We start from the raw sequence: 24,594 nt of genomic DNA, 5'->3' as shown, positions 1-24,594 counted from the left end.
AATTTGTCAACATAATTGAAATTTTATTAGGAGGGAGGGATTGGGATTAAGGGATAAATGATTGGGGCGAGGAATTTAACACGAGGAAGAAATGAGAGGCGCAGGAGCTGTGGACGGTGAGAGAGATATGCCAGAGCGTTGGGGGAAGTGACACTGTGTCACATCCGTCAAGGGAAGAGGTAGAGGAAAGATGGATCGCTGCCCAGCGTTGGGGGAAGTGACACTGTGTCACATCCGTCAAGGGAAGAGGTAGAGGAAAGATGGATCGCTGCCCTTCGTCTAACGGCTAGTTCCTTCTACATCGTTCCATGGAATTTAACTTTCCAGTACTTTGGTGGAATTCACGTGGGTGATCGTCGGGTAAAATGAATTGAGATGAGAAATAATAAATTTATTAAATAAAATAGAATGTCGTTTCAATTTTTTTTCCCTCTTTTACTGAAAAAAATAATAAATTTTTATATATATAAAAATGTAATCATTATCTCTTGGCTAATGGGATGAGACGGATGATGATGAGGTGGGGACCGCGTGAGCCTGTCACCATGTGGAGGACAACTACCCCTATGGTCCACCGTCACTGCTGGCCACATGATGCCGCGGGCCCCGCCCTGACAGCGAGAATTTCCAGATGAGTAGATCATCGCGGCGGGTCGCGTAGATTGGGCTCGCGACTGCGACACGGAAACCCGGCCAACCGAACACGTGGCGCTGGATCCAATTAATTAATTGAATCCGATGGTTAAACAAATGATTAGGCCAAGACAGAATGAAACAATCATTAAGAGGGTAATTAAGAGGATACGAAGTGGGAAACCACAAACACATTGCGCCTTTATAAAATGATCCAAAACATTTGCTTGTTTTTTTAAAAAAATTAACAGCGTAGCTCATTTCCGCCATCACATTCAAGTTGATATCACTTTCAGATGTTTTCCAAAGGTATAATACTCGCGTTGCGTCCTTAATTTTAATTTGATGTTATTATATTTTGATTGTCCTCCAATAAAAAAGTAGATGATATTTCATCTAAACGCCTGAGTGCTGCTTTTGGAGATTAGTGTGTTTTTGGAAGATTTGGTTGAGTGCTTTCGACGAAAAGAAAAAGCAGCGAAGTGAGGCTTCAATTCCACAAGATGCACCTTTATGCAACTCAGTCAGAGACTGCATTTTCACTTATATTTTCTGTTTTCCTAAGAATCTAAAGAATTTACATCACACAACTGTTTCCAGTTATCGGAACACAACATTGTGGATCCTGAAGACCTCAGCGTTTCTGAGGGCTGATAGAATTCTGCTGCCGCTGCTGCTGAGACAGGGTCACAGAAATTACTGTGGTTGCTACTGACGCCATTCTTGGATGGCTGAACGCAGTGCGTGATTCGGGATGAGCTCGCAGTTTGGAAGTTTTAAGTTTGTCATGGGTGATGTATCATGGCCGCTGTCGATCCAGCTTCGCATAGCTTCAGCTTCATAAGTATAGCCATCTGCTGCTAGGTGTGGATTTTCCATGACCTCCTGAAATGGTTTGTTGTACATACAACAAAGTCGAGCAATTTTCAGAAACAATAGACGTCCACATTACCACATCACGTAATAGTATGTTTCAGAATAAAGTAATCACTTTTTTGTTCACTTAAAGTTCAGTTTTGCTCATTGATTATTAACTTAACCAAGACTCAGAGGAATGAATACTGACCTTGGAGATAGGACAGATAAAGTAAGGAGGTGTGCGGTCGTTTTTGCTGACTGATCTCACTGACAGGGTTGTTGCAGATAACGAAGCAGACTTCATCGAGAGTTCAACAGTCTGCCAAACCTGCCCAGCTAGATCTGGTCGGCTCTTCCGACTGAGAGCACAGCATCTAAGGCCCAGACGTGCCAACTGGTTTGCTTGCGCAAATGGCCAATTTCCTGCAGATTTATCAATGATCGCATGCAGCTTTTCATTGTTCACATATTTCTCTACAAGTTTGACAATGGCTACAGGAGGTTTTCCAGTCAAGAGCCGCAGGATTATAATTCCGAAAGAGTAGACATCAGATTGTGGTGTAAGCTCCCCAGTGGTAACATATTCAGGGTCCATGTATGCAAAGGTTCCTCTGGGATTAGTCGTATTGTAGGAGAGAGTGGAACAGGAGCTAGATTGGTCGAGAAGACGGGAGATGCCAAAATCACCAATCTTACTCACATAGTTGGCATCAAGAAGAATGTTATCAGGCTTAAGGTCACCGTGGACTATAGGATAGGGATTGCTTGAGTGAAGGAAGATCAGGGCACAGCATATCTCTGCAATGATCCGTGTTCGAACCTGCCATGAGAGGGGTTCAAAATTATCTTTACAGGCAAGACGATCTTCAAGACTTCCATTAGGGAGGAACTCGTACACGAGAGCTAAAGTTTCTGAGCAAGCACCTATAAGGGTAACAAGGTTTGGGTGCCTCACCCTACTTAGTATGGATACCTGATAGAACAGATATTAAATCTGTAAGAACAAAAGAAATGTCTAACCACAAAAAGAAATATATAATAGAACTATTAATTGGAAAATCTAGTTCTTACCTCCTGATGAAACTCAGATATGCCTTGCATACTTTGTGGATGCAACAACTTTATAGCAACAGCTGTGTTTCGCAGGAAGCCTTTGTAGACACTTCCGAATCCTCCTTCCCCGATCTTCAATGAGTCACTAAATCCTTGAGTCGCTTTTTTAAGTTCTGAAGAGGAGAATTCCAAGCTGAAAGATCTGGAAATGTTGGCTGTCTGATCTTCCTTTAGAAGTAGCTCGTCCATATCTCTAACTGCCTTGTCATGTTCCTGCTGTAGTACATCATAATCTAACTGAAGAGAGCGGAGAAGTTCATGTGCCTCTGATAGCTTCTTTTCATAATCCCTTGCAGCATTTTCAACTTCAGAAATCTGGAGTTCCAACTTCAATTTCTGCTCGACTGTCATTTTAAGTTGTTCAGATATATCAGAATACTGTTTTTTTAGTTTTTCAAATTGCAACTTTTCCGCTACAAGTGTTTCCTCAGTTTCTTTCCTGAGTCTTGCCTCCTTGGCATACTTATGCTCTGATGCTTTGGCCTAAATGAAAATTTTGTCAAAACACTGAATTGAGAAGATAAAGTTTAGATAGACAGACAGTTCTTTTGCTTTGCACAGCCACCAGAAACTTTCGTTTCAATTTAACCACTATCGTACTATTTATCATAACACTTGATTTCATTAGCATGAACGGATAAAGAAAAGAAACCTTTTGGAGAGCCAAAAGTGCATCCATTTCTGCTTTTTGGCGCTTGCAATACTCTTCATATGCCTCACTTTTTAGCTTCTCGGCTTCCTTTAGAGCTTCTTGAAACTTATTATAGATGTCTCCATCTAACCCTTGATCTTCCTGTAAAATAGCATGTAGTATTGTCAAAGGAGCCTTCTTTTGTTCAAAATAATGCCAATACACTGTTTACAAACTTGTTAGATGACAACAGTAATGTATTTTGAGACTTTGGATCCTGATTATAATTTTAAACTATTTGCAAAAATATTACTTTACTACAATCATATAGATTTAATATCAATCAAAGTGATGAGAGGCTTCTTGAGATAAAAAGGGGCTTGCCAAGATGATGCTTTGACAACTACTCACTAAGAAAACATTAGAAACAGTTTTAACTCATGCCAAATTACATGAGATGTTTGTTTATTATTTGTTGATTTTCCTTAAGCAAAATTTGTCATGTGGCCTACCATATCATGATTTGGAGGTGAAAAGATATGTTCCTTCTCAGGCCCATTGATTGAAGGCAAGATTAGTGATCCGGCTTCACTCTCGTGGTAATTTGCCACTGATACCAAACAAGAGTTAATGATGTCTTCGAAATTAACAGACGGACTAGAACTGCGAGAACTCCTTGAAATTCCTTCCCATGGATAGTTGGAAGATGATCCAACACTTCTATTATGAGGAATCCTAACAGACGATGTGGGTGGCAATGCCGCTGCATTTCTGTCGCCAAAAGAGCTAAAAGATGTTTGTCTGGACAAATCTTCTGTAGTGCTTACATACGAATTAAAGGACTCATTTTGCCTTAAGAAAACATTTGGTACCCTTGACTGCTCACTTAGGCTGGCCATGGAGGTTTGTCTTGAGGGTAAACTTGGTGTTTTGCTGACCATGGAGCTTTGACTAGGCATAGGTGTCGTCCAAGATGCATGTGGAGTAGATTCCCTGTCAAACAAAGTGTAAATTTATATATGTTTATAAGATAAATATTATGGCTTAAGAAGGTCCTTCGACAAAGAGCTAAAGTAGAATGGACAACAAGACAAGTTGGAGAAGCAGAATGTGTTTCTGTCTAAATTTTAGTGTTACTATAAACTCATAATAGAAAGCATTCAGAGGTCAACCGATTGATAATGACTTTATTAAGAAAGATAAACATGGTTATTTTACAATATTAGTATCTAATCCCAGTAAATGTTGGGAGAATTAATAAAGATGACGACTACAACAACAAACATTTCTATATACATTAAAAAACAGTTGATATGGTGTGGTTTCCTTTCTCATTGTTAAGCAAACTCAAACCTGGTGTAGATCAGGTGTCCCTTGCAAATGAAGTATATTTTGCACAATGGATTGGCTTGTTCTTTTACATTGATTGCTGTCTTGGACTTAACGTCTTTCATTTTCCTGTGAAGTAAATGAATCAGCCAAGGAACTTAACCTCTTTAATTTTCATGTAAAGTAAAAACACTGTGTTAGTTTCGAGAATCTCACCAGAAAAGAATGTTGGTTATTATCTTTAAGTAATAGACTTAATTGTAAGTTATGCATATGAATACAAACTGAATCTATTAAAGTGATTTAACTTGAGTTTATTGGATTTTGGATTATTAGATATGGATTTAATGTGTAGAACCCTTTAACCTAATATGTTATCATCTATGGGCTGATAACGGATTGGATTCCTATATAAAGGGGAGGTCCCCAAGGGTTTAGGATATCAAATCTTGACCTAGTTTCTTGTTCCCCATTATAAGAAACTTTTCTACGCCGTCACCCGATCTTCCCCGTTTGCTTCCGTTTCTTCTTCTTCTTCCTCAGGATCAAGCAAACGACGCTAAAGGATAAAAACATGGCTCTTCAATCATGTTCTTTGACATACTTTCATATTTACTTTTTTATGCCATGTTTAATTGATGAAACTAGATCTTCTTATTCTTGTATTTTCTATATGTGAGTTCTTCGTGCTTTAGAATTCATGTGGTCTAGATTTTTACCCAAACTAACAAAGAATACACTTAGGGGACACATCTATCTTTTTTCTTTCGACATCACTTTTGATTTAGTACAAGTATAAATGAAGAATGTCACAAGACTAACAATTTTGAATTGATCTGTGATTGAAGCTATCAACTATGTGTGCTTTTAGATACCCTTTTTTGGTTTGTTTTTGAATTCATGCAAAAACAAATGATAACGGTAAGGAGTAACTGATAACTGTAATCCAAATTATATTTTGAGTGATAATGGAAGAAATTGATTATTGTCTGTGAAACCTTAGCGGATTAGTAGAAGTAGCTCACTATGGCTTCTCCTTCAAGTGGCGTACGGCTCAATAGCGGTTTACTAATTTTGAACTACAAGTATTTTTCACTAAATCTAGGAAATATATCATATGCTTTGAAAGGCTCTATCATTTTTATAAACATCCAAAATACTAAAATGGTAAAGACTATGATTATCAGTTCTTACCTAGAATAGTGCTTATCGGCTGCTGCTCCCATGACAAGTTTGGTGATACGATGTCTTTCAATGAGCTCGACTAGCCCATTTGCAATACCATCCATCTCAATCACCGCCTTTTCCACTTTTACCTGAGAAAAATATATACCAGATTACAAACATATCCAAATTAACAAAACCAAATTGTCAGTAGGAGGATTTTGTTCCTCTATCGATGTGCATGTGATGATATTATCAAAGAGGAACCTTCATAAAAATGCAAAACATGAAATACCTTCATTTGTGAGCATAAATTGATGTATTCATTCAAACTCTTGTTCATTTTATCTCTTTCCAACATCCTGTAAGCATCGACTTGCTGTGTTGTTAGAGAGCTTGTAGGAAACTTGCCTCCCACTGAAACCAATTACAAGAAATCAAATTGCTTATGATGAAATTTCATATATAAGAGAACCAGTATAGCAATAGTAACTTTTATTGCAAAGCAAAAGCAATTCTTACTATAAAATGCAAAAAAGAAAAACCTTTTTTGAACCATGAAGTTATTAAAAATGACTGCCCGTCCAATAATTATAGTTACTATAAATGCAGAAGGCAAATCTGTACAAGTTAAACCTCTTGGTTTTCTTCAATAAAGCTGGTCCTGTAGCCTTGAAGAGTTTCATCTGTATGTTGTACTGAATAACAAAGTTCTTATTGTCTATGTATAAAAACATTGTATTAAGTTATAAGTATCATTGTAACCCGAGAATGAATCCAGATCAATGACAACAGAAGAAAAATGAGATCCACAAATATGTGGTTTGAAAAAGGCGTAGTCCAATAAATAATTTAATTTTGATTAAATACTTACTCTTAAGATCAAAACTGTAAAAGATACTGAAATCCAGTATCTATTGAGTCTTGAGTCGTAACTTGGTCCGGGAAGTTGGCAAGAGAAGATCAAGTCTGGAAGAGTTCATTGAGTTGAATAGGGTGTTAGGCTTAATTCGGCTGAATTGTTGAGGGCTTGATCGAATCAGGTTGAGTTCTGTCAAAGTGTAAGCAACTTATTCAAAGTGGATGGATGTGGGATTACTGAGTAGAAGTGGAGCTAGGCTGCAGAATACAAAGATAGGTGAATTATCTTTACTCTCGTCACTTACCATAGCAAGAGGAGTCTAATTGGATCAACCAAAACTATGGTCAATATCTAGGACTTTAAGGTTCATAAATTCAAAGTATTCCCTAAGCAAGACATCAATTCAGAAACTGCGGAAAAGAGTCATTGTAAAGGTATACTTGTTTTACTTTACTGGATGCTAAATCAGATTAAGATTGGACACTTTTCTTGCTCACTCTGAGGATTAACTTGACTGAAGAGGAAAACGAGTAGATATAGCAAGAAAAGGAATCCATTTTTTAAAAAAGTTTGTCAGCAAAAATCTACCAGTTTCTACTAATAAATCATGGTTCGAAAGAAAAAAAAAACGCCAGACTATCTAATACTGCTTATCAGATGATGCGAAAGTTTAAAGCTACTAGTATTCTTTTGGCAACAATGACTCAACATTCCAATCAGCAAGCGAGCTCATCGGGCGCAAATCCAAGAAAACGAATTGCCCAAAAGTTAGAATCATGCAAACTCAAAAGGTAACCCTAAAAAAATTTGACGTTTTCCCTTAATCGTTTAGGAAGAGAAGTTTAATTCGTACACATGGGAATCAGCTTCGCCGGTACAAGAACGTGGACAAGAACAATGGTCTGGTCCCTGGTGGTGTTCTGAATCGCCCAGAACAAAGTGGCCTTCCCGGCCTTCAATTCCGCCGCCACCGCGACGTAGAGTTTCTCCTCTGCCGCCTCCTCCTCAATCTCCGTCAAGCCACTGCTCACCGTCGAGCTGACGCTCCCGAAGCTGCCTATACTCCCTCTCCTGGTCGCCATGACCACTCCGCTAGGTACAATAAAAGCCACCTCCTTTTTGCATCTTTTGGGACTAGGAATCACCGAATCGACCCCTCAAAAAAAGGGACCTTTTTCCTAGGGTGCAGCAGTAGAACGAGAGAAGCTATCTCGAGTCTCCACGACAATGGCTGGGAATGGGCGAAGATTGCTCAAGCGGGCTTCCTTTCGATATGGACGAACGATGAAGGAAAGCCTCGACGACCCAGAGCCAAGTCTAACTAGAAGATGACAAACGAATGGCGAAGGAAACCACTAATTTAATTTTCAGTGATTTAACGAACCGCGCACAGTTTGTTATAATATTTTAAAAATACACCAGACTATCTTAAAAAATAATAATAAAAATAAATAAATAAATAAATAAAACGCGTATTTCATTTTCATATTTACCCACCAAGACTCATTTTCAAGTCGCTTTCATTTTCAAGTCTCCCAAAGTATCTCAAATTTGAATTAATTTAAAAAATTCACAGTCCTTTATCTAGGTTATAAAATCTATACTTTTGGGAGTCTATAATCATGAGCTGAAATATGGATTTCACATTCTACATTGAGATATTTAAATTTTTAAAATCTTCACTATCTTAAAATAATTTGGCACAAGCTGATTTAAAAGTTTAGACATATCATACTTGCTCATTAATACTATCAAGTGTTTCTATGACTCCCCTTTCCAACTATGTCAAGATCTTGAAATTTCTAGCAGCTCTAGGAGCCTCATAATTGATTCAAATCATGACAATTGCACTCTTAGAAGCCTCTTGAGTATAATCATATCCTCATACATGGATTCTACAATCTAGATTGAGAAATATAGAATTTTAAAATTTTTAAGATAATTTGACTCAATCTAGGCTCTCAATTTATATCATGGATCTAGATATAATGATATGATTATACTCAAGAAACTACGAGGAGGAGTGTAATGATCTTAGTTTCAAGGGATTCTGAAGTTCCTAAAACTATCAACGAATTTTAGCTAAAGTTCACTGATGACACTACAATATTTGAATTTCAAAATCTTAACATGTTTTGAACTAACAAAATCCTAAGAATACTTTGGAGGTGTTGATAAGTATGATAAATCTAGACATTTTAACGAGTTTGTATCAAATTATCTTGAGATTGTGAAAATTTTAAAAACTCACTTTTCTCAATCTTGATTGTGGAATCCAGATATGAGGGCATGATTATATTTTGGAGACTCTCAACAGTATAATAGTTTTTGTTTTAAATGATTATCATATTACTAAAGCCATCAAAACACATTGATAATATAGACATATCAAAAACACTTCAAATTAAATTTATTATATTATATGGGATGCAATCATACCTTTAGACATAAATTTCATAGCATAGAATGAGAATTGTGAGTTTTTAAAATTGACTAAGTGATTTAGTAAATACGAAAAGTGAGATAAGCATTTTTTTTTGTACTGTGAAAAACTAAATACGTTGTTCAATAAATTATTATTTAATTTTCTCATAAGTCATTACATGTTTAATTATCAATAGTTTATCTCACATTAATTATGTAAGATCAATAAAAAGTTTAAATATAAAAATAATTAAATTATTATTAACATTATAAAATAAATTATATTTATCAATAAATTAATTCATATTATTTTTTTGTTGTGCAATTGTTAAACTTTCTCTATAATTATATTTTTGATAAATCCTATTATTACCCAATGTTGTTAACTTTACTAATAATTTTAACATTTTGTACAATTGTACTGACAGGTTGAAATCAGAATGCTAGACCTAGACCAGTTCCTTAGATTCTCTTTTGATTGTTCGATGGTTGACCACCGAGAACGTTGACTTACAAGGCCACGTTGACTAATGAGCACGCGTTGACCAACGATCCCGCGTTGACTTCTAAATTAATTATATATCTTATAATAAATTATCCTGCTAGTTTTAGAAGAACTTCCCATATTCTATAGATATTTGATATGCATGTGATCACTATAAAGCTACCGAATATATATTTTTTTCCATTCAATTTTTATAAATATGATATATTTAGTTATGTCTTGATTATTTTATTGAAATTTTGTTTTACCAAACATAATTGAATGGCAAATATTTTTCTACCGAACAACTTGCTTTGCTCGTTCATACTATAGGCAAGTTGAAACTTGAAAGGAGTAAGAATACGTAGAATAAATAAGCAACAACCATTTTCGAATAGATTTATAGATGGCGGAATAGCTATTTGTTATGTATTAAATACATCAATGTAGTCTAAATTGACACATTGAACCTATTCAAAATATACAATAGCCATAAGTAAAGCAACTAGTAGTTCCATTCCAACAGACCAGACGAACCATAAGATATAATAATAGGATGCACAATCCTACAAATATAGGGCACATTCTTCAGGTTTGTTTAGGTTGGAAGAAATTTCATAGTTTTAAATAATATGTACAAAGAAACTAATTCCAAGCCAAAAGTTATCCAATTCCAAATGCTTGAACATGTATTTAATCCTTAAAAAACAGTCTTATAGGAAATGTAAGAACTATTTCAGATTCACCTCATTCTACAGTTTGTAGCTTTAATGACATGAGCACACCTGATAAGCTTTCTTGATGGACAAAAGTGTTCTTTCACAACATGCTCTAACTGTCTTAATGATCACAAATTAGCAGCTTTTTCAATTGTACAGCTAGTTCACCAGCAAACCTTCAGTGACTCTCTGGTAATCTGTGGCAAGTAAGAACAAATCGAGGTAAATAAGAAAGAGTGTAGGTGATAAAATTGCTTCGTGAAGCTATTTGGAGATGCAAACTAGCAAATATTTTGAGATGCTTTTATACAATCTACTTCAGGTCAAAGGACATCTTCTACTTTTGAAATGCAAATGCAATGCCAAACCCATCCTTATGGAGAGATCTTCCAATTGCCAAGGCATCTAAAGGCAAATTCTTCTGTTCTTACCTCCATGGGAATTCACTTGTGTCTATTCCAGCTTGGTGCAGCTCATCAACATACTGCAATGCTTCTCTGCAATCTTCCCTATCATCTAAAAATTCCTTCTTGTCGCCTTCAATTTGATATGTCTCATGGCCTTTGCCAGCAACAACCTGAATTGACTAGCATCCTCAAGGATGTGGTATGTGTAAAATGACAGAAAGATAAAATAAAAAGTAAACAGAGAACAGGACATATATATTTAGATCTATCTAGATGATGCCAAATAGTTAGGACTACCAAAGTACGATTGCAGTAATGATAAAATGATGGTAGTTTACTTTACCTCATTTAAATAATAATTTAGCAGAACTATTAATATATATTTCTCAAACTTATACACAGATGTACTAATCTTCATTACTGCATTTCATCATTGATTATTTCAAAGATATATCAAAAGAAAAATGTATATATATATATAAACAACAAGTGTTATCATAATTAAAAATGGTTTAAGAAGTGAAACTCTAGTTGGAGTCAGTAAAAAACAGAAAAGAACTGAATATTACTATTACTAATGATATAACATTATAACTTTAATGGAAGAACCATATAACCGGCCCATACAAATGTAACATAGCCTGATGTGATTGTTTTGGTACTAATCTGATTCATAACACTAAAATTTTATTGCACAAAATACTGAACTAGACCCTTTCAAGTTTTCAGGAAAGGCATTGAATTGGCATTAAAAGAAGCACACTAGGAGCAGTTTGTTACTGCATTCTTCTTCATTTGTTAACCTTATTACTTCCCACCCAATCCAGCCAGGCAATTTATCATCATGTGTCATGGTGGATGACGCAAATTATTCTTTACCAGCTACCACTTAAGCAACAACAACCAAGCATTTTCCCACTAGGTGGGGTCGGCTGTATGAATCCTTTTACGCCATTGAGCTCTATCTCTTATTATATCATCATCTATATTTAAATAAATTTTATCTTGTTTTATTGCTGCTAACCAAGTCTTTTTTGGTCTTCCTCTTCCTCGTTTGATATGCATGTTTATCATAGTTTCACATCGCCTAACTGGAGCATTTATTGGTCGTCTAAGTACATGTCCGTATCATCTTAAACGTGTCTCTCGGAGTTTTTCCTCAATAGATGCAACTCCGACTTTCTCTCTAATGCTCTCATTTCTTATTTTGTCCATCTTCGTATGCCCACACATCCACCTTAACATCCTCATCTCTGCAACTCTCATCTTCTGCTCGTGTGCTCGAGTCATAGCCCAACATTCAGCTCCATATAACATAGCAGGTCTAACTGCGGTTTTATAGAACTTACCTTTAAGTTTAAGAAGTACTTTACGGTCACATAAAACACTCGACGCTCCCCTCCATTTCACCCATCTTGCTTGTATTCTATGTAAGACATCTCTCTCAATCCCTCCATCATTTTGTAAAAATGATCCTAAATATTTAAATCGCTCCTCGTCCTCTCTATCTTAACAATTGTTTCATTATCTAATATTGCTAAACTTAAATTCCATATATTCCGTCTTTAATTTACTAACCTTAAAACCTTTCACTTCTAGTGTTTTCCTCCAAAATTCTAGCTTAGCATTTACTCCTTCCTTCACGTGTCTCATCTACCAAAAAATATTATCTGCAAACAACATACACCATGGTAACGTGTCTTGAATATGTCTAGTGAGTTCATTCATAATTAGTGTAAAAGATAGGGACTTAGAGTTGATCCTTGATATAACCCTATCTTTATATGAAACATTTTGATTACTCAACCTGAAGTTTACTCTTGTCGTTACATCATCATATCCTTAATTAGTATAATATATGCTATGCTAACACTTTTCTAAAATTGTCCATATAATTTCTCTTGGGACTATCATAAATTTTTCTAAGTCAATGAATACCATGTGTAGATCTTGTTGCTTCTATTTTTGACCTTTTAAATATGATCCAAATTGATTTTTAGTTATCGTAACCCTTGATTTTCTATCACTTTTGTCTCCTTCCTTAATCTTTTTACTTTTTCCCAAAGTTTCATAGTATGACTCATTAGTTTAATACCCCTATAGTTTGCATAATTTTGTACGTCTCCCTTATTCTTATATAAGGGAACTAGAGTACTTATCCTCCATTGATCAGGCATTTTTTTCGTTTTCAATATCATGTTAAATAATTTTGTAAGTCATTCAATACCTTGTTTCCCTAAGCACTTCCATACCTCTATCGGAATATCATCTGGTCCAACGACTTTTCCATTGTGCATCTCATTTAAAGTTTGTTTTACTTCTGAAGTTTGAATTCTACGGAAAAAATTAAAATTTCGATGCTCATTTGACCTAATTAAATTACCTAAGTTAAGTTGGTCTCCTAAACCTTCATTAAAAAGTTGATGAAAATACCTCTTCCACCGCTCTTTTATTTCTCCATCGCTTACTAATACCCTATTACATTCATCTTTAATACATTTTATTTGGCTAAGATCTCTTGTTTTTCTTTCTCTCACTTTAGTTATTCTATAAATGTCTCTTTCTCCTTCTTTTGTATCCAATTTTTGATATAACCGTTCAAAAGTTTCATTTTTTGCTTCACTCACCACTTTCTTAGCTTCTTTTTTGGCTATTGTATATTTTTTTAAGTTTTCCTCATTCTTACAAATATATAATTCCTTATAAGTTATTCGTTTTTCCTTCACTTTCTCTTGTACTTTCTCATTCCACCACCAAGATTCTTTACTTAGCGGTGCATGCCCCTTTGACTCACCGAGGACACTCTTAGCTACTATTTTCAACTTTGATATCCCATGTTGTATTAGAGTCATCGTATATTTCACCTAATGCTTGTACTTCTACCTTCTCCTTAAATATATGTTGCTTCCCATCCTTTAACTTCCACCACTTAATTCTAGGAATTGTATATATTTTCTTTCTATTGATACTATGTTTAAGACGTATATCCAACACTACAACCCTATGTTGGGTAGTTAAGCTTTCTCCAGGGATGACTTTGCAATCTTTACAAATCTTTCTATCCTTCTTCCTAACCATAAGAAAGTCAATTTGCGATTTATTATTCCCACTTTTGAATGTGACTAAGTGTTCTTCTCTTTTCTTAAAAAACGTATTAGCTAATATAAGGTCATATGCTATCGCAAAATCTAATATAGTTTTCCCTTCCTCATTCCTCGTTCCAAACCCATAACTCCCATGTACTCTCTCATATTCCTCATTTTTCACTCCGACATGTCCATTTAGATCACCTCCTATTAAAATCCTTTCATTTGGTGAAATATTTTGTAATATTTCATGTAAGTCCTCCCAAAACCTTGATTTAGTAGCTTCATCTAATCCTACTTGTGGTGCATATACGCTAATTATGTTCATAGTTTTTTCGCCACTATTATCTTAAGGGTTATAATTCTATCCTCTTTTCTAACTACTCCTACAACTTCATCCTTTAATAAACTATCTACAATAATACCCACTCCATTTCTTGTTTTACTTTTTCCAATGTACCATAACTTAAAACCCGTGTTCTCTATCATCTTTGCCTTCTCACCTGTCCATTTTGTCTCTTGTACACACAAAATATTAATTTTTCTCCTAATCATCATATCTACTACCTCCATTGATTTACCAATGAGAGTTCCTATGTTCCAAGTTCCAAATCTTAGATTATTAATTTTCCTATCATATTTGTTCTTATCTAACCTATGGTGTGAGAACTCTTGCCTATTTAACACTACACCCAATTTCTCATGGAGATGTAGCGGTCCTTGCTGAGACGTTACAGTCGGACCCTGTAACGCGAACTCTTGCATATTTATCACTACACCCGAGTTTTGGAGATGTAGCGGTCCTTGCCGAGACGTTACAGTCGGACCCTGCAACGCGTTCCTTCCGGGGAACAACCTAACATTTGCACAATAGTTTAATGGATTCATTCATGAAATATTTGCCATAGTTTGACGCTGGCTGGCAACCTAACGCAACCCTCCTCCTTTATCCGGGATTGGGACCGGCCATGACCGGTCATCATGGGCGGAGTTACCAGCTACCACTTAAGCAATATAGAAAAAAATACAAAAAAATTAGAACAAAAAATAAGTACTGAATACGCAAAAGGACTGCTGTGAACTTACAACTACATCACCTTCCTCGCCCATTGCTACAGCACAGCGCACAGCAACTCTTCTGATGTCATGTAAGAAAAGCCTATGGCCATTTGACAAGGGTGGATAGTAATCATTTTCACCATATTTCAAATAATCTTGCATAGTCCACCCAACACCAGCCAACATGTCATCCAAGATGTCCACTAGATAAATGAAAAAAAATACAAATCCATCTCAGTATTACAGGAAAGTGGCCCCAACCAATTCAAAGAGCTTCAATGACAAAGAATATAAACAAAGTTGACAGAAAGATCATAAGCTTAGACTGAGGAGAGTACACACATGTATCTTCATTTCTCGGATTGTCAGATGTCAACATAACCACATCACTTTTGTCGGTTGCAATCTTTGTCATTAGAGGTCTCTTGCCTCTCTCTTGCTCACCTTCACATCCAATGACTGCAAAAAGGACTTCTGCGGTGAGAAAGATTTCGGCTACCAAAGATATATTCTTCTATTTAGAATAGTAGATTTAGTAAGCCAGATTGGTAGTCTATCCAATCTTGATTCTGTGCTAAGAAGATCACTTTAGCTATTGCGACCTACACTAGAAACTAGACTACTTTCAAAAGGTCAATGAATTTCATGCTGTAATCTTCACTCATCTGACAAAGCATTAAAAATCAAGGTATTAAGTATCAGTTCAGGCAGCATGATGTGTAAACTTCAAGGAAATTATGGTCAAAATAGAAATAAAAACAGGTTGAATGAGAACTGAAGATAAAAGAGAATAAGAAGCAAAAGATATTTATGTACATGGAAAAGGAAAATAGCATACCAGTGATAATTCTACGAGGGCCAAGCTCTCTAACAGCATCCAAAAGTCTGGACAGAGCCTCAGGTGTCTTTGCATGGTCTACAACTACTCCAAATGCTTGCTCCTCGTCTATAAGCTCACACCTACCGGGAACTGCATCAACTTCCTCAATTCCCCTCACAATGTCCTCCAATGGTGCTCCTACAGCTATTCCAACTGAAACTGCTGCAAGAATGTTATAGATGTTGTGCCTCCCAAGTAACCCAGAAGAGATCTCCAATATTCCATTGGGTGTTTGCACCAACACCTGCGTCTCAAACAATGAAAGCTCAAACTTCAAAGTGTGAACATCAGCATTCTTATTCTCCAAGGAGTAAGTCACAAAAGGAACTTCAGGATTCCCCTGTGCAACAAAATAAGGAGCGTTTGGGTCATCGATGTTCACAACTTTCCGATGCCTCTCAGGGTCAACCATCATTGCAAACAATTTTCCTTGAGCATTCCTATACTCTTCCTCGTTCCCAACAAATTCAGGGTGTTCACTTGTCAAATTTGTAAAGACTGCAATATCAAAGTCAATCTCATCATACCTTTTAACAGCCAAACCGTCAGCAGGAACCTCCATAACAACTGCCTCAGTCCCGTTGTGCACCATCTTTGCCATCATTTTCTGTGTCACTACCGCATCAGTTATTGCGTTAGGATCATCCAATCTGTTCTCACCATGAACATAACACCCAAGTGTGCCTAACATCCCCGTCCTCAATCCCATAGCATCATACATTGCCTTAACCAAGTGAGAAGTCGTGGCTTTACCGTGTGTTCCTCCGACCCCAATGACAGACATGCTATTCGAAGGGCGCCTGTAAAATGAGGCAGCAAGGATGCGAAGCACTGTGCTGGTGTCCTCCACGATGACCAGAGCTTTACATCCTAAGGTCTCTTCAATGTTTATCTCCTCATCAGCAACCAATGCTACTGCTCCTCGTTTATCAGCCTCAGTGAGGTAGTCATGCCCGTCCATCTTGGAACTATTGCAGCACACGAAGAGATCGCCCACAGTAACTTCCTTTGGATCGTGTTGTATCCCAGAGATTGAGATCTCCAAATCACCATAGACTGAAATCGGCACTACTGGACTCTCATCCAGGAGCTCTGCAAGGGTCATCTTGAACTTGGGTTCAAAAATTCGGGCAGGAGTTCTCCCGAAGGCATCCACATCAAGATCAAACAAGGACTCCGAGGCTGCCCCATTGGATCCTTGTTCAGCAACCTCACCGTCGGGGGAATCGAAAGGGTTTTCCCCATCGGATTGATCCTCCTCGTCGTCCGAGATGATAGTGAGGCCTTGGAGCTCTTGGATCTCCTCGAGGTCGACGACCTCCTCGGGAGCAAGCTCTTCGATGCCCTCAAGGGCCTCATTCGAAGGCGGTGGCGACTGATTTTTCGAGGGATTCGGCGGCAAAAGTCCCTGCTTGACGAACTCCTGGCGCTTGAGGGCGATGGCTCGATCAATGTCGCCAAAGAGGTCGTCCCCGGAGGACGAGGGGTCTCCGGGAAGAAGGGGCGGGTCCTCCTCGTCGGCAAGCGCCTGGAGAAAAACTGGCAGGTCCTTCTTAAACTGCTCGTCCTGGCGGCGGCGGGCGCGGGACACCTGACGCTCGAACTGGCTGAAGCGGGAGACCCCGTGGGAGGAGTCTTCGGGTACCTCCGGGGGGTCGTTGTCGGAGGGCGAAGGATCGAACTGGTCCGCACTGCGGGAGGCAGCGATAGGGCGGAGAGCGCTGATGGAACGGCGGCGGAGGAAGGAGAGGAGGGGGAGCGAGGGTTTCGAGGAGGCAGAGGAAGAGGGGAAGGAGGAGAAGAGTGGAACGGCTGGGAAGAGCAAAGCCATGGGAATCGGGAGATAGCGAGATTGGGCGACGACGTAGGAAGATGACGCCGGTAACATCCGACCCGATTCGAGAGAAGAATCCGAATCCGGTTCAAGTCAAACGGACAATGAGTATGGATTTAATACTTACCTAATTATATGAATTTAATTAATTTCTATAAATTTAAAAATTATTCTTAAATTATTATTTATAAATCTATGATTCACACATTATCTTTTACTTATCATTCTATTCTTCACTATTCTATGTAATGACAAAAAAAATTAACAAAATGAAATATTAAGAATTTTTTTTAAAATAAATAGTCCTCACTAATCCTAATCCCGTGCTAAACCAACTGCAACCCAATTAAATCAAACAGGTAGTTAGATCCGTTATAGATTTAGGCCTTTTAATCTAGATTTAGCCATTTAACCAATAACCAGCAATAGTTAAAATCTTTGAATCTAGTTAACTAGATTTAGCCATAATTAACCTTGATTAAAAAGTGACAGAATACAGATTCGAGTTCGACAGCCACAGAATGACAACACAGCCCTCTCTTTCGAAGCACTAAAATCCAATCTTTTTGATATATTTTTTCCCATCCCTTTCCTTCGATCTCACTCCACCTCCGAATCCTCATGCCATGCCGGAGCTCAAGCCAATCTCTCGCTCCGCCTCCTCCCGCCACATGAAGTTGCTCTCCCGGCGAGCTCAGCCCGGGCGCCACCAGCTTAAGTACCAAAAATGGCTTCTTTGGACGGTTATTACTGTTTTCCTATTCGTGTCCACCACGACCACCACAACCTCCTCCTCCTCCTCCTCCTCCACCACCTCCTCCTCCTCCTCCGCGGCTGCCGACGCATCCGCCTCGCTCCAGCCGCTGCCGCTCAGAACCACCCTCTCTCTCAATAATGCGCCTCGAGCACTCGGCGAAGCCCCCCGAATTTCATTCTTTTCGCCTTCCCTTAAGATTTACGTGTACGAGCTACCGCCGAGCTTTAACCGTGTCTGGTTGATGTCCAACGCGAGATGCGGTAGCCACCTGTTCGCGGCGGAGGTAGCGGTGCACGAGGCGCTGGTGGATTTCGCCGGCCGGGTGTTGGATCCAAACGAGGCCGACTTCTTCTTCGTCCCCGTGTACGTCTCCTGCAATTTCAGCACCCCCACCGGCCTCCCTTCACTCCACCACGCTCGTCCCCTTCTCGCCTCCGCTGTCCGCTTCCTCTCAACCGAGTTCCCCTTCTGGAACCGCTCCCGCGGCCGCGACCACTTCTTCGTCGCCTCTCATGACTTCGGCGCCTGCTTCCACGCCATGGTGATTCCTCTGATCTCCCCCCTGACCTATCTTTGCTATTCAAAATTGATAATTTTACCTTGAAAACCATCAAATTTCGATTTTTTTGCTGGAAAATGAAGAAAATCAAAATGGACGCAGGAAGATGCGGCAATTGCGGATGGAATACCGGATTTCATGCAGGAATCGATCATCCTGCAAACCTTCGGCGTGAGTTCGCCGCACCCTTGCCAGCGAGCAGAGCACGTTTTGATTCCGCCGTACATCAAACCGGATATCGAAGAGCAGTGGCCGGCGCCGGAGAAGACGAAGCGCGACATCTTTGCGTTCTTCCGCGGTAAGATGGAAGTCCACCCTAAGAACATCAGCGGCCGCTTCTACAGCAAGTAAGCCTCCCGAAGACAAGATTGGGACAGGATTTGGTTGGGTTATTTCATCGAACATGTTGCGGGTTACTTGCGCAGGAGAGTGCGGACGGAGATATGGCGGCGGTATGCCGGGAATCGGAAGTTTTACCTGCGGCGAAAGCGGTTCGACGGGTACCGAACGGAGATGGCTCGATCTGTGTTCTGCCTGTGCCCGCTGGGGTGGGCGCCTTGGAGCCCACGGCTGGTGGAGGCTGTGGCGCTCGGCTGCGTGCCGGTGGTCATCGCGGACGGCATTCGACTGCCGTTCCCGGAGGCGGTGCGGTGGACGGAGATCTCTCTGTCCCTGGCGGAGGCCGACATAGGGAGGCTGGAGGAGCTGCTGAACCACGTGGCGGCCACCAACCTGTCGACGATCCAGCGCAACCTGTGGGACCCGGCGTTGCGGCGAGCTCTGCTGTTCCGCCATCCGATGGCGGAGGGTGATGCGACATGGCACGCGCTGCGGACGCTCGAGGGGAAGCTCGACCGCTCGTGGCGACGGCAGCGGCGGGCGGTGTCGCTTCCGCAATCGCCAAGGTAGGTGCTAGAGACGGAGATGACCGGCGGTGGGAAACAGCTGCCCGTTACACAATTGCTTAGCTGTCAACTCGTGATTCGAGGAAAGTGGATCCCAGTACGATACGACGTTTGTAATTCCAGCTGACGTGGAGTTGGTCCATAAATGAAAGAAAATGAATTCGATTACAAATTAATTTTCGACCAAGATGTAAATGTGACTAGCTCCAGGTTCAAGAATTATATATGTGACCAATGATTAATTATTTCATTTTATTTGTTTAAAAAAATTGTGCGAATTGATGGTGTATTTAACTTAGGACTAAATGGTTAGAATCTTGTAAGAATGGATTTTTCCTTAATTTTTAAAATTCATATTTTATGAATAAATTATATCTTCTTCTATATATTTTCATATTTAATTTTTAAAAATAATTTTTCTCTATATTAATGATTAATTATATTTTTAAAATGATATGTATTAATTAAACATTTTAAATTCATTTTCTAGCCGGTTAGATTTGACTATTGGAACTTACCGTTTAACTTGATATGAACGGTGTACTAGGAACGTTAGTTATTAATACAAGTGCCCTAATAATTTGTAGGGCATGGTATTTATTCTAATATATCTTGAGTCATAGACAGATATAAGGAGAGTTATCATGAGCTATAGACTATAGTCCACTATGAGATAAGGAGTGACTTGTTGGTAGCAGGATTGATGGGAAGAAAGACTGAGTGAAGAGGCGGTTATGGAGGTTCTAAGAGTATTCTAATGTAAGTTTTGTTAAAAGTTTGTAAAATTTAAAAATCTCATTAAAAAAGTTTTTATGATTATGTAGGTGAGGTTTGAGATTTTTAATTTAAGAGCAGGTTTGAGTTTTCAAATTTTTTTTTTTTTTTTTTTTTTTTAAGGTGGAGTCAATAATTAATGTACATGATTGACTTTTTAAAATAATTTAAAATAAATTATTTTATGAACTAATTATCATGTTTCAGTTTATAAATAATTAGTAATAATTAAAATTATATATTTTTTCTTTTAAAAATAAATATATTTGAGATAAGTTAAAAAGATATACAAATGATTATAATTAAATTAAATTTATCAAATAATTAAATATTAAATAAAATGATAAATTATATTATATTTATAATTGTACATTTATTAATTAATTATTTGTTAATTATAAATAAATTAAACTAAAGATTATAATTAATTAAAATATCAAATGAAAATTATATAAAGATATTAAATGAAAAAATTGTATGTAGTTTTTTTTTAAAATTGTGGAGAGAATAGCAAATTTGTATTGAAATTGATATAATATGTGTGAGTCATGTAACTACATGTGGAGAGAATTATAGAAAAAAAAATTCACTTAAGACTTTAACAATAAGAAATATTTCAATGAGTTTTTATAATGTTAATATGGTATATTAATATTTTAAAAATAACTCATTCAAAATTTTAACGAGATGTCTTAAAAGTAGATTTAAATTATGGGCACGGATTCATTTCTGCTTCTGCTTCCATCTATGTAACTGCACCTTTTCTTTTTCTACTAGCTTTGTTGTCTACTGCCAGAGCAGACAAAGATAAGATCCATTGGCATCTGTAAAATTTTTCCTTTTTTGCGAGTTGATATGAAAACTATGGTTCAAAGGAAGAGATTCTATCAATATTCATGTAGGTTTTACTCTTCTACTCATTTTAGATTTCTCCATTTGTATTTTGGTGAGCCTCGCATTTTTGGTATTTTTGCGTTTATTGATGTTAAAAATGATGGTTTCAGTATTTATTCTGGAGAACGAGGATAACTAATTTGTTTTGTCTTCAATTTATAATTTAAATGATTTGGTAGACGCATGTAATGTCATATATTTGGTAGGTGTGTTATTTTATCTTGACACATCATAATTAGTTTTTGATAAAAGTTAATGTTATTTGGTCATGGATTTAGTATTTGTTTTTTTTTTTACAAATTATAATGAATCGTGTGTCTATTTTAAAAATTTAATTATCATGCCAAAACAAATCAAGATAAAATAAATTACACGACCACCAACTAAACTCTAAAATTGCAAGAGGATAATGAAAGTCATAATAATTAATAGTTTGCTTTAACAAATCAATTGACACCATATTAGTCCCTATTTCACATAATTTATACATATGAAAGTAATAAAAAAAAATATCTCAAAAATAAGGATGAGTATTCAATTTATAATTGAACTAAACTAAATCAAATTAATTAAATTGTGCTAAATTATTTTTTTTTAACAATATGAATTGAACCGATTTTCAATAAAAAAAAATCAAATAAATTGAACCGAATTTTTGATAAAATCAAATCGAACAAACTATTTTTTAAAAAAATTTGATGTGATTTAATAAAAATTTATTTCGATCTAAAATTTAAGATCTAAAATTTTGATTCGGATTAAAAATATGATTTTTTCAGTTTAACTGAATAAGAAATTTCAAAACAAAATCTAAACTAAATTAGCCTAATCAATCGTTTTTTCAAAAAAATAAAGAAATTTATTCGATTTAACAGAATTTTTGATCACCTATATGTCTGATACTAAATTAGATTGGGTGGCCAATCATTCCAAAAATTATACTAGATAAAAAAAAAGTTTATTCTGGTTAACGGTTCAAACAGTTCGAAAGCTCATCGGTAATCACATTTTGAAATATTTACAGGTTGAAATCTAATTTTTATAGTCCTAGTAGAAAATAGAAAAGATCTAAGCGAGCGACAAAGCATATATCTCCAAAAAAAAATAGAAAAGATCTAAACGGGAGCCACAAATTAAAGCATCTCCAACAAAAATAGAAAAGATTTAGGTGGCGGGAATAGCGGCGGGAGCAGCGAGCCAGCGATGAGAGCAGTGGGAGCGACACGACCAACAACGTACTCCGCGGAGGCGGTGACAGTGTACTTTGCAGAGGCAGCGGTGTACTCCACGGAGTCGGCGACTGCAACTGCGAGGGTGGTGCAGGTCGTCATTCCATAGTTGGTGGACAGAGGGGGTGGAATAGTCAAATTCAACCTCGGTCCATAATTACGTCCCGTAATCGTGTCAAGGGCGGATTTTTACTTTAATGTTAAAAATGAGATTGTTGAGGAGATATCCAAAATAAAAAATAAGTATCCTACCCAATTAAACAATAACTATTAAAATTTTTATTAGAGTTAGTTAATTATTTAATAACTAATAAATAATATTTATTTATTAATTAATTTATAATTATTTATGAATAAATAATTTAATAGGTTCATTAATTATTTAATAACTTATTAATATATTTTTTACTATATAATTATTCTTATTAATTATAAATCAATTTTCTCCTATAAACAATTTTATGAATTGTTAATTTTATTTTTTATAATATAAAAATCTTAAATCGTGATGAACTATGACAAACTACGAACCAATGATTCCGAACTGTGAACCATAATCGTCTTATAGGATTAAAGTTAAAGATCGAACTGTTAAAAACTATCGAACAATAATTTAATGTGTAATTGTTAAAAATAATTTTACATATAATTTATAAGAAAAGTTTTAAATATTTTTGATGATAAATTATCCTCTTATAAAATGTTTATTTTGGTTATTACCCATCTTCTTCTTTGTTTTTTTAAATCGAACAACCCATCTTATAGCTCAGTGAATTGATTTAATCTGACCAATCTATCTTTTGCTTAGCTTAATCAATTTATTTGTTGTGATTACCTAGTTGGTCAAATGTAAGTGTTTCATTTTATAATCTGACCAACTAGACTCGATCATTTCATTAGTTAGGCTTGTTAATATTCCCGATTGAACAATCGGATTGGTTGACTTAGCTTATATAACCCCTATGTCAATCGAGTGACTCCAGTGTCTTCAATGATATAATTGATCAAACTAATTAGTCTAATTTATTTAGTCCGTGTGATTTGTATAATCTAATTCGTCTTGACTCAAGATTGAATCATTTTTTTTTTTTTGGATTGCATTTCAGCCTAAGAAGTCTTTTAAATTTAGCTAGTTTATGATAAATCTGAATGCTCGTTTAAACTATAGTAATATTAATATTTATATTTAAGTCAAAATGTATATTATGTTGGATAATCTATAGGAGATTTTAAGAAATTAGTCGAATTAAAATTACATCAAATAAAATTTAATTTATTTATCAAAATTATCTAAGCAAATAATCTCAGACTATTAACGGATACTGATTTCTACAGTGTTGAGTGCAAACTACAAAGTGGTGGAGTGCAAAGCAACTAAGTACTGAACGACCAAGTGCAGAGCGGTTGAGTGCAGAGAGGCTGAAGATTTCAAGACATGTGATGGACACAATTTCCTTGAAATAGATTTGCCCCACTTTTGATTGTGTTTCAAAATTTTTTTGGACCGTCTATTTATCAAGATACAATGGTTACTCTAAACCCAAACTGTGATACGCCAAGCACTAATGGTCATGACGAACTGAAAGACACCTGACAATTATCACGGGTACACTGACGAGTAAGAGATGCACGACAAAGAAGAGTGAGGGAGAACGTAGATGGAGAGCTTCCATTATGCATCCGTTACATACTTAAATAAACAGCAAAATGATTTATGTGATAAAACATTAGTTTATTTGCTTGTGTAAATTTTTGTCTCGACTGGTCCGACATTCGACATGCACAAGTCTATTCGCACATGAGTCAACTTGATTTAATACAATTCAAATTCTGGATTTGTACTTCTGTGTACCCATGCATGAAAAAAAATTTCCTTATACATTTATTCACATCATCATCAAGATATATAGGAATAAATATAAATCAATCGTGTTAAAACTTCTCATATTAAACTAAAATCCTATTCATAATAAAAACTTCTTTCTATTCCTTT

At 36.8% G+C, this 24,594-nt stretch overlaps 3 protein-coding genes across 6 annotated transcripts; 1 reads left to right on the top strand and 2 right to left on the bottom strand.

Moving 5' to 3' along the window:
* Nucleotides 1-1,097: 1,097 nt before the first annotated feature.
* On the bottom strand, nt 1,098-7,937 carry LOC122023538 (U-box domain-containing protein 33-like). 2 transcript variants are annotated; one of them, XM_042581680.1, is made up of 9 exons: nt 7,444-7,937; nt 6,024-6,145; nt 5,759-5,880; nt 4,589-4,693; nt 3,748-4,228; nt 3,257-3,397; nt 2,563-3,087; nt 1,700-2,464; nt 1,098-1,518 (listed from the first exon to the last, which is right to left on the bottom strand). In XM_042581680.1, exons 1-9 carry the CDS (start codon nt 7,670-7,672, stop codon nt 1,342-1,344), a joined length of 2,667 nt encoding a protein of 888 aa, XP_042437614.1. In that variant the 5' UTR covers nt 7,673-7,937; the 3' UTR covers nt 1,098-1,341. The 2 variants fall into 2 exon arrangements, with proteins under 2 accessions (XP_042437614.1, XP_042437615.1); XM_042581681.1 differs by lacking the exon at nt 4,589-4,693.
* Nucleotides 7,938-10,042: 2,105 nt separating this feature from the next.
* LOC122023384 (UDP-N-acetylmuramoyl-L-alanyl-D-glutamate--2,6-diaminopimelate ligase MurE homolog, chloroplastic-like) lies at nt 10,043-17,505 on the bottom strand. 3 transcript variants are annotated; one of them, XR_006123105.1, is made up of 5 exons: nt 15,608-17,505; nt 15,112-15,228; nt 14,808-14,972; nt 10,649-10,794; nt 10,043-10,414 (listed from the first exon to the last, which is right to left on the bottom strand). XR_006123105.1 is itself a non-coding variant. In XM_042581457.1 (5 exons), exons 1-5 carry the CDS (start codon nt 17,478-17,480, stop codon nt 10,396-10,398), a joined length of 2,340 nt encoding a protein of 779 aa, XP_042437391.1. In that variant the 5' UTR covers nt 17,481-17,505; the 3' UTR covers nt 10,043-10,395. The 3 variants fall into 3 exon arrangements, 2 of the variants coding, with proteins under 2 accessions (XP_042437391.1, XP_042437393.1); XM_042581457.1 differs by having other exon boundaries at nt 10,649-10,803; nt 14,797-14,972; XM_042581459.1 differs by having other exon boundaries at nt 14,797-14,972.
* Nucleotides 17,506-18,006: 501 nt separating this feature from the next.
* On the top strand, nt 18,007-19,959 carry LOC122023385 (probable glucuronosyltransferase Os03g0107900). Its single transcript, XM_042581460.1, has 3 exons — nt 18,007-18,781; nt 18,902-19,146; nt 19,225-19,959. Exons 1-3 carry the CDS (start codon nt 18,110-18,112, stop codon nt 19,706-19,708), a joined length of 1,401 nt encoding a protein of 466 aa, XP_042437394.1. The 5' UTR covers nt 18,007-18,109; the 3' UTR covers nt 19,709-19,959.
* The last annotated feature ends 4,635 nt before the right edge of the window (nt 19,960-24,594 follow it).

Source organism: Zingiber officinale, chromosome 9B (genome assembly GCF_018446385.1).
Source record: "Zingiber officinale cultivar Zhangliang chromosome 9B, Zo_v1.1, whole genome shotgun sequence".
Lineage (NCBI taxonomy): Eukaryota > Viridiplantae > Streptophyta > Magnoliopsida > Zingiberales > Zingiberaceae > Zingiber > Zingiber officinale.
This window is presented reverse-complemented; position numbering and strand designations above follow the sequence as displayed.

What these genes read in the sequence shown, in the direction of transcription:
- LOC122023385 (XM_042581460.1), top strand. Translation starts at nt 18,110, where the DNA reads ATGCCGGAGCTCAAGCCAATCTCTCGCTCCGCCTCCTCCCGCCACATG. An exon ending in GCGCCTGCTTCCACGCCATG is followed by an intron (nt 18,782 to 18,901) that starts GTGATTCCTCTG and finishes AAATGGACGCAG; the next exon opens with GAAGATGCGGCAATTGCGGA. An exon ending in AGCGGCCGCTTCTACAGCAA is followed by an intron (nt 19,147 to 19,224) that starts GTAAGCCTCCCG and finishes TTACTTGCGCAG; the next exon opens with GAGAGTGCGGACGGAGATAT.
- LOC122023384 (XM_042581457.1), bottom strand. Translation starts at nt 17,480, where the DNA reads ATGGCTTTGCTCTTCCCAGCCGTTCCACTCTTCTCCTCCTTCCCCTCT. An exon ending in TCCGAGAAATGAAGATACAT is followed by an intron (nt 14,973 to 15,111) that starts GTGTGTACTCTC and finishes TCATTTATCTAG; the next exon opens with TGGACATCTTGGATGACATG. An exon ending in GCGAGGAAGGTGATGTAGTT is followed by an intron (nt 10,804 to 14,796) that starts GTAAGTTCACAG and finishes TGAGGATGCTAG; the next exon opens with TCAATTCAGGTTGTTGCTGG.
- LOC122023538 (XM_042581680.1), bottom strand. Translation starts at nt 7,672, where the DNA reads ATGGCGACCAGGAGAGGGAGTATAGGCAGCTTCGGGAGCGTCAGCTCG. An exon ending in ATTTATGCTCACAAATGAAG is followed by an intron (nt 5,881 to 6,023) that starts GTATTTCATGTT and finishes TATTTTTCTCAG; the next exon opens with GTAAAAGTGGAAAAGGCGGT. An exon ending in TATCTGAGTTTCATCAGGAG is followed by an intron (nt 2,465 to 2,562) that starts GTAAGAACTAGA and finishes CTGTTCTATCAG; the next exon opens with GTATCCATACTAAGTAGGGT.